Here is a 14,490-nt window from a genome sequence, read left to right as displayed (position 1 = left end):
CCATATCTCCGAAGTGCCATAGATGCCAGACGACAATAAGTCGTGGTGAAGTGGAATGAATGAATGCCTTGAGCTGGTTGTGGTTGTGGTTGTGGTTGTTGACACGCGACGCGCTCAAAAATTCTGGGGAAATCTTTCCAACTCCGCAAGTTGAACGTCAATCGACGCTCACTGCATCTAGTACTGTGTACAACAGCAACTTGTTGTTGATTCCCTCAACGTCCACGACACTACATTTCCCTCTGAACGGCATCTCTTGCATCATGGAGCGGTCTGTTCTCCGCCAGAACGAGCGGTTCCAGCTCAGGTAAACCTTCCCATCTCATGACCCCTCTCATCCATAGACTGATAGACTTGTAGCTACGAACTCCCTCACGAAGCCTACACGTCGCACGTCTATCCCCGACAATCGTCGAACGGTTCTACGGTGATAATATATGGACACGAGCGAGGCTTGCGTCTCGTATGGTATGGAGGAAGGTCTTTCAAGCCGCCCAGACAACATGCGCCTCCTGCGAAAGTCAATGGAGCGGCCAAGTCTGATGCCATGGTCATCGACCTCGACGACGACGACGATGACGAAGAGCCAGCCGCGAAACACGAACAAGTCCCACCGGCAGAGTTTGAAGAGTACGAGGACGAAGTCGACCCTTCTGCACCTTATGGCGACGTTCTTCGATATATCGATATTCCACTAGGCACCGCAGTGCTGCGACTGGCGACACCACATGTTCCCAAGGACGTCGCGCAGGCGCCCACCGGATCATGGCCTTCCATCTTTCTCGACCGAATCGTGGTGGCCGTCGCTTCTCCAGACTCTGCTATTCACGTCATATCAGCTCCTCTCGACCCGCCTTCTCCTGAGGTCAAAGATGTCTCAAAACTTGACATTCAAACATACAGGATCTTCGGCCCCAATTCTCATCCGGACTTCATCTCTGACATTGCAATCACCCATACCAAGGCTGTGCCGGATGATACAGAGGACGAGGCGCAACTACGACCCAAGACCGAGCAGAGTTCCACCGACCCAGATGCTGCGGGATGGTTGCTCCTCGTCGCATCAGTATCGTGTACAGGATCAGGATTATTGCTCGTGCATCAGATTCCACTACAAAGCGACAATAGGCTCCCTGCGAAAACAAAGCGTGCGCACCCCATCCGAAGACAATACCTACCCTTTTCTGCCATGAGTGCGAAACTGGCCTTCAACACCTGCCCGTATCCCGCCGAACGACATTCCACCCTGCTGATCACCCTCCCTGCCGCCTCGTGCGTCAAGCTGTATCAAATTTTTCCCACCTACACCCGAGAACGCAGAGGGTCTACCGCCACAATAGATACCGTGTCAAGCAACCGCTCGGCACGGAGTGCTGTGGGCGGGCGTGGGAAGTTCCTCATCACATTTCTCCCGTCATTCAACCAGGATGATGACGAGATACTAGTCCCAAGAAGGAAGCGAGTGCTGGATGCCCAATGGATTGCCGGTGGCCGGGCCGTCATCGCACTGCTCGAGGATGGAGAATGGGGGATTTGGGATCTCGAAGCCGTCGGACCGACATCGAACAGCGCAGGGAGCAACCTGATCCGAGGCCAGGGAAACATCTCGGGAATACAAGGCGGATCACTGACCGCGTTTGCCACGCGCTCCAACATTTTCCAAACAGCAGAACGGAAACAGAAGCCCATCAACGCTGGAACCCAACCCGCGACAGGCTCCTTGGTCCCCATGACCCCTTCAACGCGGAAAACGCGATCGGAGAGCCTGTTCCACGGACAGCCGGGAACCGATAACTCGAAGGTCGCGAGACCATCCAGCCAACCCGGAAGAGGAAGCATCTGCGTCGAGGACAGATTGTCGAACCGAGGACGCGACGAGTCCGTCATGATCAACTATGCAGATGGAATCGTCTACATGCCTTCGATCCTCTCGTTTTGGAAATCGGAAGCCAAACCGACCCGACTTCCCGCCGTCAGATACGGAGGCCAGCAGCTCCGTTCCATTGGCCTCGTCCCGAAATCCGACAACACCGACAACAGCGACTCGCCCGGCTTGTTTGGCCTTGCGTCTTCGATCCCCAATTTCCTCGTTCAGACGGATCACCGCCTCATTCTATCCTTGAATCCCCTTCCGGAAGTATCCACCAGCGATGCGGCCACGCAGACGCCGGCCGATCCTGCTCCGCAGACGACATATCAGGCTCTGCTCGCTGTCGGGGATCTGGACGTTGACGGCATGGATCGGATTCTTGAAGACATGGGCGCCGCCGACGCCTCGAAACCAAGGCCGATGAATCTCTTCACTAGGAGTGTGGGATTCCGGATCGACGAAGATGTGGACATGGGATCGCCCACGCCTTCGAAGTACCCTCGGCGCATGCTTGGGAATGGCCTGACTGCTCAGGCATCGCAGAGACGGGTGTTCACATAAACATCAGATCCGCAACACGCACCCACCATCGAGATACCCTTGAAATGAGAGAGTTCTATTGGAAGATTCTTCTCTAGCCGAGAACGAGAACGAGAACTTTCAGCAAACCAAAACACATGCACCCCCAGCTTTACTTGCGTGTGGTTCTTGTGCAACACTTCTGTCTTGTTCTATCCTATCTTCTTGTCTGGTTTCAGACTTTGTGGATCAGACCACATGACATCTCCGAGCAAGGGCATCAAGCCCGGAATTCATGCCTGAATTTCAAAAACCAAGCGACGGAAACCCATCAGGATACCATGGCGCACACTGCAGAGAAAAGTCAAAGTCCCCAATCGTTACAAAATACCATGACTTTGGACACCCCTTTTTCAAAGGCGACCTCTATCTGGCCTTGCTCAAAGCATCATGCATCATGCAATCATTGCCTTCCTCTCAATTCCCACGAGCAGGATGCTATGCTATCTTCCACTTTTCCTATTACGACTTGTTCTCCTTCTCCTTTCCCCATTCCAACTTGTTTTCCTTTTTCCTTTTCCCATTCCAACTTGCTCTGCTTTTCTCTTTTCTCCCCCTTTTCCATTTCTCCATCCACCAACTCCCTCTACAGAAGGAAGCTAGTACAGCGTCTCTTTTCTCAGCACCCCCTTGTCAAATAGCCTCAATTCTTCAATCTCTTCCATCACATTTCCTCCGCGCCGCTCCGCTCAGATTCTACCCTTCCTATCCCTTTTGTTTTCTTTTCCTTTCGGGAAAATACACACAACAATCGCGATGCAAGGTGGAGCCCAAGGCGAGATCAATACCTTGGCTTAGTTTCCCAAAACTAAACGGCTCAGTATTCCTCGCGAGAGATCAAACCATTGCGAACGCCCCCTTCTTTTACGAGGGGCCATGTCTGGCTGACAGACTGACAGACAGTCTGACCTCTTTGTCTTCGTTGTACAGGAGGTCGGTCCTGCTCTGCTCTGCTCTGCTCTGCCCTGCACATCCCTGCACATCCCTTCATTTTCCAATCTCTTTCCCGCTCTTATTCTATTATCGCTTCTCTTCTCCTGCCTTTCTGGGGCGAGGACCATGAAGAATAGCGATAGGGGAATTGAAACGCCTAGCGAATGGGATTAGGGAACATGGGTGGGTTCGTACATTATCAGTTTCATCGACATCTTATTATATGTGTCTCTATGTTATACAAGTCACGGCTCTAGCTCTGTTCTGTTCTGTGTTGTTGTGTATGTGCTGTTTGGACATCATCCACTCACTCCCTTTGCCCATCCCTGTGATTGTGAAGATTGTGAAGATCTGATTAGAAGGACTGCCATTTGGCGGCTGTCAAGCTTCACCTCACTTCTACTTCACCCATTCCCTTATGGGCAATCAGCATCAGTAACAGTCACTGATTTTGCTTGAGCCGCTCTTCAGTTCCGGCCTCTTCCACCCACGCTATGCAGAACTGGTCTTTCCTTCCCTGGGAAAAAGGGGGCTGGGTTCTGAATGTAACAATCATCCATGCACTGCACCGAGCAACTGCAATGTTGCATAGATACCTGCCTACACTGAAGTGAGCAAGACTTCACCTTACGTGATGTGGACCACAACATTGGCGCCGCCTCTAATGCTGAGATCTGCGAGACACCTGACCACAAGTGATGAGACGAACATGTTCATCAAGAAGCCCAGCCTGTTCGTGGAGAAGACGAGGAAATTGTCCGCGATCTGCAATCCAGGGTGTTCAGTTGCCGAACACGAGCAAGCCACTCTCGAATGGGTAGATAATACCCACCCAGTCCTCGGGAACCACTGCAATCATGCCGAATTGTCGTTGCTCAAACTGCCGGAATGGTGGCAAGGCTTCACATAAGAGGGCCACAACCCCCAAACGAGGACCATGTTCCATCATGGCATCACAACACGATGCACCACATCACCATATCAACCATTGTACCCGAGAGCGGACAATTCCTTCCTCACAGAGTCCTCGGTTGATATCTTCCTCATCTGCGTATCCTCCAATTTCTCGCCGCCTGCGAATCGCATCTTGAGGTCATCAATCGCCCTGATCTTCTTCAGAAGACCTCGGACCTTCTTCTCCTGAGAGCTGCCGCCGGGAGTGACAGGACTAGTAATCTCCAACTCGGGCGGAGTCTGGCCTTCTGGAGCCGAAGGAGGTGCAACCTGCGTGGTCGTGTTGATATGTGTTGGCGCGTTGCGAACCTTTTGATTCGGTGTTCCTGGTGCATGGCCTGGCCCTTTAGCGCTGCCATTGGCGTGATTGTGTGTCGAACCGTTCGTGTCCCCACGTTGTCTTCTGCTGTTGCTTCGGCTACGTTCCTTCTTGGGTCCAGTCGGTGCCTCCAGGGCCGGAGCGGGCACGTAGCCTCTGCTGCGACTGCGTTGGTGACCGTGGCCATCCGGACTTCGACTTTGACTCTTTCCTCGTGCTGCAGGCTGCTCCGGTGCCAGGTTGGAACCTGCTCCACCATCACGTGCTGCTGCGGCGGCGGCGGCCTTCTTTGCCTCTCGCTTCTTTGCGTTCTTCCTGGCAGCCTTTGACAATGGCTCTCCGTCGGCACCCTCTCCGGTTCCAGTTAGGCTCACGCCACCACCAGGCGCCGCACCGGGCGGTAGAGGGGTCTTATCCTCTGCTGGTTCGGCACCAGGAACAACGCGCTGCCGGGACTTGCCAAATCCGTTGATGCTGCTTGAGAAGGATGAGATGCCCTCACGAACAAACGCTGCGCCACCCTCGTCTTCACGCTTGAAAGCCAGTGGAGTGACTTGACCACGTGCACCAGGCGGTCGGTAAGCACCAGCAGGTTTGCTAGGTGTTTTCCGTGCTGCCATATACTCCAGAGCACTAGAATGTGGCACCGGCATGGGTGAGAAAGGATTTGCACTCAGAGGATATAAGCTCGCCGATTGTGGTCGCCAGCAGACGTGATACAACTCGTTCAGATCTTGGTTGTACATCAGAGGTCCACCAGCATGCCAAATGCGAATTCCATTGTCGACTCTCAGCCGAGGTGATGTTGTTGCCGTCAAGATATGCACTCCATCTGGAGCCCATTCACACACGCTTGCGTTGCTCGCTTCGATCGTACAGATCTTTGCAAAGTCCTTTTCCAGATCGTAGATATCCATCTGACCCGCGAGATTGCCGAAGCCTGCCACAAGGACGAAGCGGCCGTGAGGAGAGAACAAGACGGTATTGCGAGGCGCAAGAGGGAATGTGTGCACCGGCTCTGCTTTGGCGTTGAAGATGACCGTTTTAGCAGGCATGTAGCCATACACAACCGCGAAGCTGTTGGATCTAGGCGACCAAGAGACATCGTGGATGGGGCCTTCCTTGTCTAGGAGTCGTTAGCTTGGCCAAAGTTGGGACAGATCTTGCAAAATACATACCCAAATCGATTCTCGAGTCGAAACCGCCGTTGGCACTAAGCAGGTACAGCGTGGTCTCACCGTAATAGCTCTTGCCGGTCTTGTCGACTTCGGTCTGGGCCAGCACAATCAAAGAAGTACCATCATCGTTCCAATTCAGCTGTACTTTGTCACCTTTGAAGAAATTCTTCTGCGATACGGGATTCTTGAAATTCGGCACAGCGTAGACTCGGACGGCAGCTGGTTGACCCTGTAATAATGTTAGACACTTTTCGGGTCGGATAAGGCGGGATGGCTAATGACCTTTCGCTCCGGCACGAACGCGGCAATTGCGTGGTTCTTCCCAGGCGAGACCGCAAAGTCCGCAATTCCTTCCACGCGGATCTTATTCCAGACGTTGGTCAGGTCGTGACTTTCGTAGATCTGCACCTCATTCGTGACCACTCGCGCACAGAAAGCTTCGTCGTAGGTATACTGCAGATTCCAACCGGTCTGCGATTTCTGGACAAACCTCCCCACGGGTTGTTTGTCCACGCCTTCTGACAGAGCCTTCTCATCAATCACCAACCACACTTTGAGATTCTTGACTGCATCGCCATTCTCATCCTTGGTAGATCGTTGCCAGGTGATGATGTAGGTTCCCAGCGGCGAGAACCCCAACTCAAACACATTCTCGGCTGGCAGGGTGGAGATGATTGTTCCGGTGTCGGGGTCGATGATGCTCACGCTGATTTGAGAGTCAGTAATGCTTCGTAGCCCTTTCATGTATCGGTTGCGTACTTCTCGGGAGAGGCCCACGCAAAGTAGCGGCCGCATGGCGAGTAAGCACAGCAACGGAGGTTTCCTTCCGGCCTGCAACACGGGACGCACGTCAGCAACCGAATTAGTACGTTGTGAGGGGAACAAGAGGCCATACTTCTCAAAGCCCGGAAGTGGTTCGTAGCTAGGTGCACCATTGACGACACCGAGGCCTTTCAGAGTCCGGACTGGTTTGTAGATCAGCAACTGAGCGTTGTGATTTGTGGCGGTGTCAGAGGGTCCACGTACAAGCAAACTGTGTAGTAACAGGCATTTTGATCGGCAGTAAACAAGTCGTGCCTCGGAAATCCAGTTGCAATTGAAATCTAGGCGAGGTCGGTCCGGTCGAAGGGGACAGGTAGAGTCGAAGCGGTTCGAGGGCCTGACAACAAGTTGTGTGGCAGAAGACACTGGGGAAATTGTCACAATTCGGGTCTTTCCGTACTTGACAAGTCAATGTCAGCTATTGCGGCAGACGAACAAATTGCTTGGGTGACGAGAGGGGTGACGAGAGCAAGTAGAGGAAGAGGGACAAAGAATAGGTCGGTGGAAGAAGAGTCAAGTAAGTGAATGAGACTGCAGGGAGCCCAAGCGCAGTTCCTGGTTCTTGAAAAAGTGTCAGTTTTTGGCGGTGTTTTGGCCCGGCGCAGGTTAGCAGCTTATCAGACTAACTTGAGATAGTTTGGCATTAGCGTCATGAATTAGTATGCCTCGAATCGAGTTATGATAGCGCTATTGCTCAATGATTTGCCGCTAACATCACGTGCCTCAGCCTTGCCCTCGAAGGTGTTAAAAGTACTAGGAGGTGTGCCAGAGACGATATCATGTTCCACTTCAGTTGCATAAGGTGAATCAGGATACAACAAGGCCACGATACCAAGCTCACAAACAGCCGAGGAGCCAGAATGAAACGCCCCAGGGGTGCCACAATCCCAGAAAGACCCCTGTTTGACCCGTACACAGCATCAATAAGTAATCGTACAGTACACAGCTTGAATGTTCTTCTCTTCAAGAAACATTCATTCCTCTGCGCGAAAACCGAGCTCACTTGATCCGCCTCATTCAATGGGTGATCTCCTTGAGCCTAGGGCATTTTCTATTCCTTCTCGAATGGAAACTTGCCCAGTGTTTGGTTATCGGCCGTGCCCAAAGGGTGCTGGGGGTGCTCAGCATCGTGCAACCTGTCGCGTAATATCCCCTCGGCCATCTCAGCGCCGACGCCAGAGAATCGGCTTCCCGAGTGTGGCTGATCAATCAGAGGTGCAGGTTGCATTGTCGTATCAATGAAATTCTGGTCGTAGCTCATCCCATCCATCATCTTTGGATCTGTGCTTCCAGCAGCGGCACTGGGTGTGATTCCACTCATGGGCGTGCTTTGACCGGATCCAAAGCCCGCCACCGTACCTGTTCGCGGTGTGGGCGGTGCATTGACGTTTGTGCTCTGTCGAGAGATAGAAGCTCGGGTGTTATAAGGTGTAGACACTGGACCGCTGACAGTGCTGCCAGCTCCTTCACCGAATCCGACAAGGCTGGCTTTGTCTTCATCGCTGAAGCCCCCTGTACTTGACACTTCGTCGTCTTGATCTTCGCTCATCTTATCTGCGTCATAGTCGATGCTCCCACTCGCCCACGTAGTTCTACCACCTACACTGCCTGTCGCACTTGCACTGCCTACCGTACTCCGCTCTCGGAACTGAGGTACGTTGTCAAATCCAGTGCCATATGCCGCACTTGATCCAGGTACAAGGTGTCCGAGAGGTGTCGAGCGAGATGTGGCCACTCGCTCCAGACCTGCAAGACGTGAGATGCGGTCGGCGCGCTCAGCTTCCAGAGTGTTTGTGGAGGCTGCAGCACCTCTTCCTCCATGCCCAGCTGTGCCATCTTTGATCGCTACCACCGACAGTGCGGACAACGAGGTGGTCCCAGAGTTGGGCGTGCCGGGGCCCCATTCGCTGGGAGTAGCAGGATCTGAGGGGGGAGGGGGGACTGTACGAGTAGTCATGTCAGCCTTGATCCATTGTGCTCATAATCGATCCGGGACGTACGATTGATCAGGGTGGGACCTCTATTAGGCATGGTTGTGAATTTGGAGTAGGGTAATGCTGGAGAGCATACAACAGGCGACGTGATCGTGATTGCCTGTTCAGGGCCAGTCTTTCATGAGAGAATGAGACTGAGAATGCCCAGCGCGGGTTGAACGTGCAAGAGACCGATCAAGAGCGCTGCTGTTGTTATAGGGTGTCTCGGTCTTCTCGGAGGGGCAACTGATAGGTTTCTTTCAGGTTGGGAAGTAAGCGCGCCTCTAAGGTGAAGTGATCGGCTCTGTCACGCTTTCGGAGAGGAATAAGTGAAGCTCCAGCTGGTGATAGGTGATAGAGAGAGGAAGGCTAAAACTGGGAGGCGGAGTGGACTTTGAGTAATAGTATCATAGAAAGGAGGCTTCAATGAACGGTTTGGGTACGAATCTCGGATGCGCGGGGTGCGATATGACCCCAGACAAGCACTGATAGACACTCGGGAGAATAATGCAGGGCACTGTAGCAGTGGTGGTCGTGGTGGTGATGTTTCTTGTCGTGGCTGTGTACCTGAGACGTTACTAGAGAGTGTTGATGGTCCAGGCTACAGGCTACCTCACCTAGCCTACTACCTAGGTGCCGGCACCTTTTGAGTAAGCGGTTAGGTACCCGAGGTTGTTGTACCAGTACCCGGGACGAGGCGACGTCATTGAGCGCTAAAACTGCCCGCCAAAGTATTCAGTACTTTACCCAGTCCTTATTAGCAGCGGCAAACACGTGCTCCGAGTCCGTCAGAAGCCCCGCGTGAAGATGCCTTGTGGAATCATCTATCAAAGCAAATGTGCAATGAGCAAGCAGGTATCAATATCATACACTCGTAATGGGGCCCATGGCTCCTCATCCTCCTTCTGCACTTGCCCTGGCAGCATCAACCTCCCTCTGAAGAGCCGCCAGATCTGCCAATATGTCGTTTGGGTCCGTTGAAATACGCCTGGTACTAGCGTTGCTGCCTCTTTGTTCTCTCAGTCCCAGGGCTGTCATTGACGGCCGTTGCGTTTCAACGCTACTTCTGCTCGATCCTCGGGCCCGACGAGGCGGAGGGACTGGAGGAGGATGCGCTTCGCTCAACCGATTGGTGTATGGTGGGATAGTGTCGGAGAGGCTAGGACTCGGTTGGGGGGAGGCCGTTACTCCATGATATGGGGCGTGGTGAATGCTGGCGCTTTCTGTAGTAGGAGTGCCATGAGCAACATCCAAGGAGGGCCTTCGCTCACCAGTATGGGTCGAGCGTCGCGCAGGAGGTAGAGGAGGAAGCTTATGTGTTGAACTGATAGACAACGGACTGGAAGGGGTGTCACCGTCAGTCAGTACAGAATGTCCTGCGGAGCTGCTTCTGGTCAGGTCCGGTTTGCCCGGGGCGTGATGGCTCTTCCGACGAGCCAACGGAGGTGGTGGCGGTACTCGCTTGTGTGCTTCAACTCCGCCGGCTGTAGTAACGTTCTCGTTTGTTGGACTCCCATCTGCGCCGGGTGGTATTGGCCGAGAATTTTCTGAGCTAATGTGTCGGCTTTCGCGTGAGGTAAGAGAGTCGATAAAGTGGTCAAAGGTTGCCGTCGGTCCTTGCTCTCCGCCGGATTCTATCAGAGGCTTTCCTCGTCGACTCTTCGGAGGAGCAGGCTTCTTCTTACTCTGTGGAGCTGCTCTGAAGCCGACCCTCTGCTCATTTGCTTCATGTACGTCCAAGTCGTCTGAGGTTCGCGGGCTCCCATCAGGCGGAAGCGCAACAGCCTCGAAGATTGAGTGCTGTGAGATTGAGGCGGTATCGGCGCTGGAACCACTGTCGCTTACAGGTTGGATGGGAACTGGGTGGCCGCCTTGCACCATAACATCCCGTGCCAGTGCTACGGAAGACGGAGCACCTCGTTCACCTGTGAGCAGCAGTCTCTTGAAAGCATCCACGTCCATTGTTGGCTTTGCCGACCCGCTCTGTTCTTTTACACTAGAGGGCTGACCGCCAGGTGCCCTGCGGGGACCACTAGCGAAGCGACTCAGGGTTTCCCTTACTGCATCCTCTTTAGAAACCTGTGAAGGTGTCGTTGTTGAGACAGTGATGGTTGTATTGACTCTTGCATTTTCCAATGCGACTCCTATTACTGCATCGTCCTCGCCATCGGAAGCTTCCTGTGCAAACGGATCTGTCCCCAGAGCCTGGACATAATCGGTCGGAGGCGGAAATGTAAATGTCGCCCCAGGACTAGGAAAGGGAGAGGAGAGGTCCTGCCGTGTGGATTCGGGAGACGGCGGGTACGACACAGGTGATATAGGAATGGCCGGGGGAGATGCGAAGTTCACATGCTTCTGGGAAGTACTAGGAACTATGCCATTGTGCAAGTCAGCTCCAGCACGAAAAAGGACATACACAACTCGGACGTACCTCTGGTATCCACGGTCAGAGGCGTAGAGTTGATGCCGCGAGGGTCCGGAGAGGGGACGTTGGGGGTACTGCTGCCGCCAGAGCCCTTCAACGAACTACGGTTAGTCTGGCGGAAAGGGTTCGTGGACATCAGGTTCCAAAAGCCATGTAAACCGCATACGCGCTCTTGTTAGGATGATCAAGAGACTTGGCCAACAGAAACAATAAATGTTTCAAGGAACGAAGAACGTGGGGGAGGTGTGGTTCAAAATTGTCTGCGGTGGTGCAGTGCAGTGGTGCAGTACAGTGGGTAAGCGGATGTTATCAGAAACCAAAATTCCAGGGTCGTCGGCCTCGCGTCCATTCGGACCCCGTTTTGTGGTCGACAGAGACAGGAGCGTGCGCCCTCTTAATATTAATATGCAAATAGACATACATGCCTAGCTCCTGGTACATACCAGCTTGCTTACCTGTACGTCCTTTCTCTCTGCTTTGGCAGTATGCAAGACGTTGTCATGCAGTTGCTACTGCTTGTCATCTAGACATCAGGCTGGATCACCCATCACGGTTCTCACATTATCCGGTTCATGTTCAACAACGAGCCAAATCAGAGAGACAGACAGCAGTTGCGAGCCATTTACATATTATCATTATCGACAGTCGTAATCTGACTGGTCATGTGTCTATCTGTATCGAATTCCAGTCGCAAGCATCATTTGGTGCTCTTGCAGAGCCTGGTAGCTCATATCCAGCTTTCTTGTTCCTGTTCCCGATGCTTCTCTCGCGTATGTCCAGTATCTCGTCTCCCTGTAGGGGAGGGCCCTGAACAGGTCATGCAAATAAACAATCATGCAATGTGTACAATGCGGCTTGTTTCCAGGTGTCATCTGGTCGGTAGCTGACTCGGACCCGATTCGCGGATCAACGACAAAGGTTGATACTTCGGTGCCAAATGGACGACAGATGAAGCCAAAAACTCCAGACTCCTGTGCTTGTGCCAAACTCATCCAGAGAAACGTCGTGGAGCTGCGTAAGTGCTGTGGCGGGAGATCGACACAGCTTCTATTTTCCACCCTTGGTCTGAAGCCAACCATCTTCTGTCCATTGCCATGACTTTCCACCCTTGACAGGGTGAAGCAACATGGGACGAACCACGGTCCGGCCATATGCATCTTCCCACTCCTGTCCACCACTCTCGCGGGCCGTAACTCCGAGCAGTCGCTGGTAGATTGGCATGGCCAGACTGGAGCTGTAATACCACGTCATGTTGGTCCAGGCATACTCGTTCCATTTGCTGAATGAACTGTTGAAATAGCCGCCGGCTTGTCCGAAAGGTCCACCATTGAACGTGGACTGCAGGGCATCGGCAGGCCAGTGACGATCGGCAAATATGGGGTGGGGAAAGGTTGTGGACTTGAGACCATGATGGAGACACATGGTTTGGGGGAACATTTCTGCATCGATATGGTGCCCGTTCTCGGCGTTTTCGTAGTTCATGATGTCCAAGACGCGGCGACTGACCCTTCCTTGGGCGATGAGGGTGGCTCGTCTAGGGGTGGATTTGCCTTGAGCGTAGCCCCAAAGATAGTCTCGGAACCACCAGTTCGTCCCCGTGACATTAAAACTTGGAAGGAAGCCGATCCAGTCGGCGTCTTCGCCAACACCCCATTCGTAGTTATCTTCCACATCCTTTCTGGGTGGCTTCGGTCCACGAGGCTTGACACCCTCCACCGAGACAGGGCCCCAGACATGGTGAGGATCCTCATTCTTGGTTCGCTCGCGAAATTCAGTGTCAAAGTCACCATGCACGTCAGGTATGTAGACTCTGCCCGCTCGCTCCCAAATACCCTTTCGAGGTTGTTTCCTGCCGAACTCGGAGATGGCCTCGAAGAAATCCAAGTAGTGGCCGGTGTAGCGCACATCGAATTCCCATTGATAGAAGAAGTCGAACTCGGGATGATTGCGGGCAAACCATTGGATGATCATCCACGGGGATCGGCCAACAAATGCATGCTCGGCCAGGTTAGAGTAGAGGCTGCGAATTTGGGCATGGTTCCAAACTTCTGTTATCGATCGGAACTCCGGAGGGATGTACTTTTCAATGGTTGCTTGTGGCTCGTCCTCGCCCACAAATAAGGGAACACTTTCGTCCTTGACGTGTAAGAGCAGAAACACTTGATACTTTCCACCGCTGGCCAAAGAAGCCTCGGCGATCATTGCACGGATGTTCATAACAGCGTCAGCCGTCCACTTGGCACCGGTCCACACGCGGATGAGGATAGCAGTCCGTTTTGCTTTATTGACCAAGCCCGGTTCCATGGTGGTGGAAAGAGCTTTGGGCGGAGGTTGATCATGCTTGTGCCGGATGTTGGAGTATTGAATCGAGCTCTGTGGGCGCTCTTTGACGGGTTTGAATCGTTGCTTGTTGAGTGCGACACAACTGTCCTGGAGTTCACCCCAGTTGACGGAATCCCAGTCAACATCGCTAGACTTTTTCATGTCGTCAAGGTCGGCTGTATCAAACTGATCTAGTCCATATGCCTGGAAGCGGCCAATGCGATCAAAAGAAACGTTGCCATCTAGGCCAGACGCCTCATAGGATCCCAACACAGGATCGACAGCACCTAAATCATGTGTGAGTTGTGGACCATTACTAGTACGTGCCATGGTTGGATTGTGTCCAGCTTACCATCTGCATAGCCGGGGTACGCCCAGATCGCGTCCTCCTGGCTCTCATTCAAAGGCAGGCCACGGGGACCGACGCAAGGTACAATCTGTTCAGCAGGTTCTTGCAAGTTATGGTAGCCATCGTAACGAATGAGGTGTGGAGCATTGTTTTTGCAATCAATTTCACCAGTTGCGCAAGACCGTAGGTGTGACGTTCCGCGTGTCAATCCATCGTGTCTAATGGCGGGAGTGATTATGTCAGTGTCCGCATTCCATGTGGGTTACACAAGATTTGGGGGCTGTATGGGACATACGTTGTGAAATCTTTCCAGATCCAATCCTCTTTCTTTGCCTTCTCCATCAACTCGTCCTCAGTTGGTGGTTTTGGAGGTGGAGAAGGCGCAGTCTTAGGTGACGAAGGAGGCTTCTGCGTCATGATCTTGACGAGTATGATGAAGCAGATGAAGAAAGCAAACACTTTGGCGACCAGGCGTAGACGAGGCATGCAAATCTGCCATTTTGACGGTTTCTTCCAAAAGTCTTGTTTGGCGGGAGTCCAACTTGGGGGAGGCGTCTCTGGCTCAGAAGCCGAGTCTTCAAGCAAGCCCATTTCCGAACGGCTGCCGCTGAGGGTGAGTCTGCGTGTCATGGCTGGCCCCTGAAGTGCGCGGCGGTAGCGGGTGTCTGTCAACTCGACCGAGATGTGCTTAAGCGAGTGACTGAGAGTGAGAAGACTGACCACCGCAGTGCAGTGTCAACTGCGCCGCTCGTGGGCGTCGTCGATA

General features: G+C 53.1%; 5 protein-coding genes across 5 annotated transcripts; 1 reads left to right on the top strand and 4 right to left on the bottom strand.

Annotated features, from left to right (window-relative positions):
* Window positions 1-263: 263 nt before the first annotated feature.
* On the top strand, window positions 264-2,431 carry A1O1_03067 (uncharacterized protein; the record flags this gene model as incomplete). The annotated part of the gene is made up of 2 exons (XM_007723974.1): window positions 264-307; window positions 361-2,431. The coding sequence occupies 2 exons, from the start codon at window positions 264-266 to the stop codon at window positions 2,429-2,431; spliced, it is 2,115 nt and encodes a 704-aa protein (XP_007722164.1).
* Window positions 2,432-4,363: 1,932 nt separating this feature from the next.
* Window positions 4,364-6,884, bottom strand: A1O1_03066 (uncharacterized protein; the record flags this gene model as incomplete). Its single annotated transcript, XM_007723973.1, has 6 exons — window positions 4,364-5,781; window positions 5,834-6,062; window positions 6,116-6,539; window positions 6,593-6,664; window positions 6,729-6,798; window positions 6,860-6,884. 6 exons carry the CDS (start codon window positions 6,882-6,884, stop codon window positions 4,364-4,366), a joined length of 2,238 nt encoding a protein of 745 aa, XP_007722163.1.
* An 822-nt stretch (window positions 6,885-7,706) lies between these two features.
* On the bottom strand, window positions 7,707-8,612 carry A1O1_03065 (uncharacterized protein; the record flags this gene model as incomplete). The annotated part of the gene is made up of 1 exon (XM_007723972.1): window positions 7,707-8,612. The coding sequence occupies one exon, from the start codon at window positions 8,610-8,612 to the stop codon at window positions 7,707-7,709; it is 906 nt and encodes a 301-aa protein (XP_007722162.1).
* A 910-nt stretch (window positions 8,613-9,522) lies between these two features.
* Window positions 9,523-11,189, bottom strand: A1O1_03064 (uncharacterized protein; the record flags this gene model as incomplete). The annotated part of the gene is made up of 2 exons (XM_007723971.1): window positions 9,523-11,000; window positions 11,060-11,189. 2 exons carry the CDS (start codon window positions 11,187-11,189, stop codon window positions 9,523-9,525), a joined length of 1,608 nt encoding a protein of 535 aa, XP_007722161.1.
* A 911-nt stretch (window positions 11,190-12,100) lies between these two features.
* On the bottom strand, window positions 12,101-14,354 carry A1O1_03063 (uncharacterized protein; the record flags this gene model as incomplete). Its single annotated transcript, XM_007723970.1, has 3 exons — window positions 12,101-13,662; window positions 13,728-13,942; window positions 14,020-14,354. 3 exons carry the CDS (start codon window positions 14,352-14,354, stop codon window positions 12,101-12,103), a joined length of 2,112 nt encoding a protein of 703 aa, XP_007722160.1.
* Between the last annotated feature and the right edge of the window lie 136 nt (window positions 14,355-14,490).

The sequence above is a fragment of the Capronia coronata genome (genome assembly GCF_000585585.1).
Source record: "Capronia coronata CBS 617.96 chromosome Unknown acBCG-supercont1.2, whole genome shotgun sequence".
In the NCBI taxonomy this organism is placed as follows: domain Eukaryota; kingdom Fungi; phylum Ascomycota; class Eurotiomycetes; order Chaetothyriales; family Herpotrichiellaceae; genus Capronia; species Capronia coronata.
The sequence above is the reverse complement of the archived record's forward strand: the minus strand, read 5'-3'. Positions and strand labels throughout refer to the sequence as shown.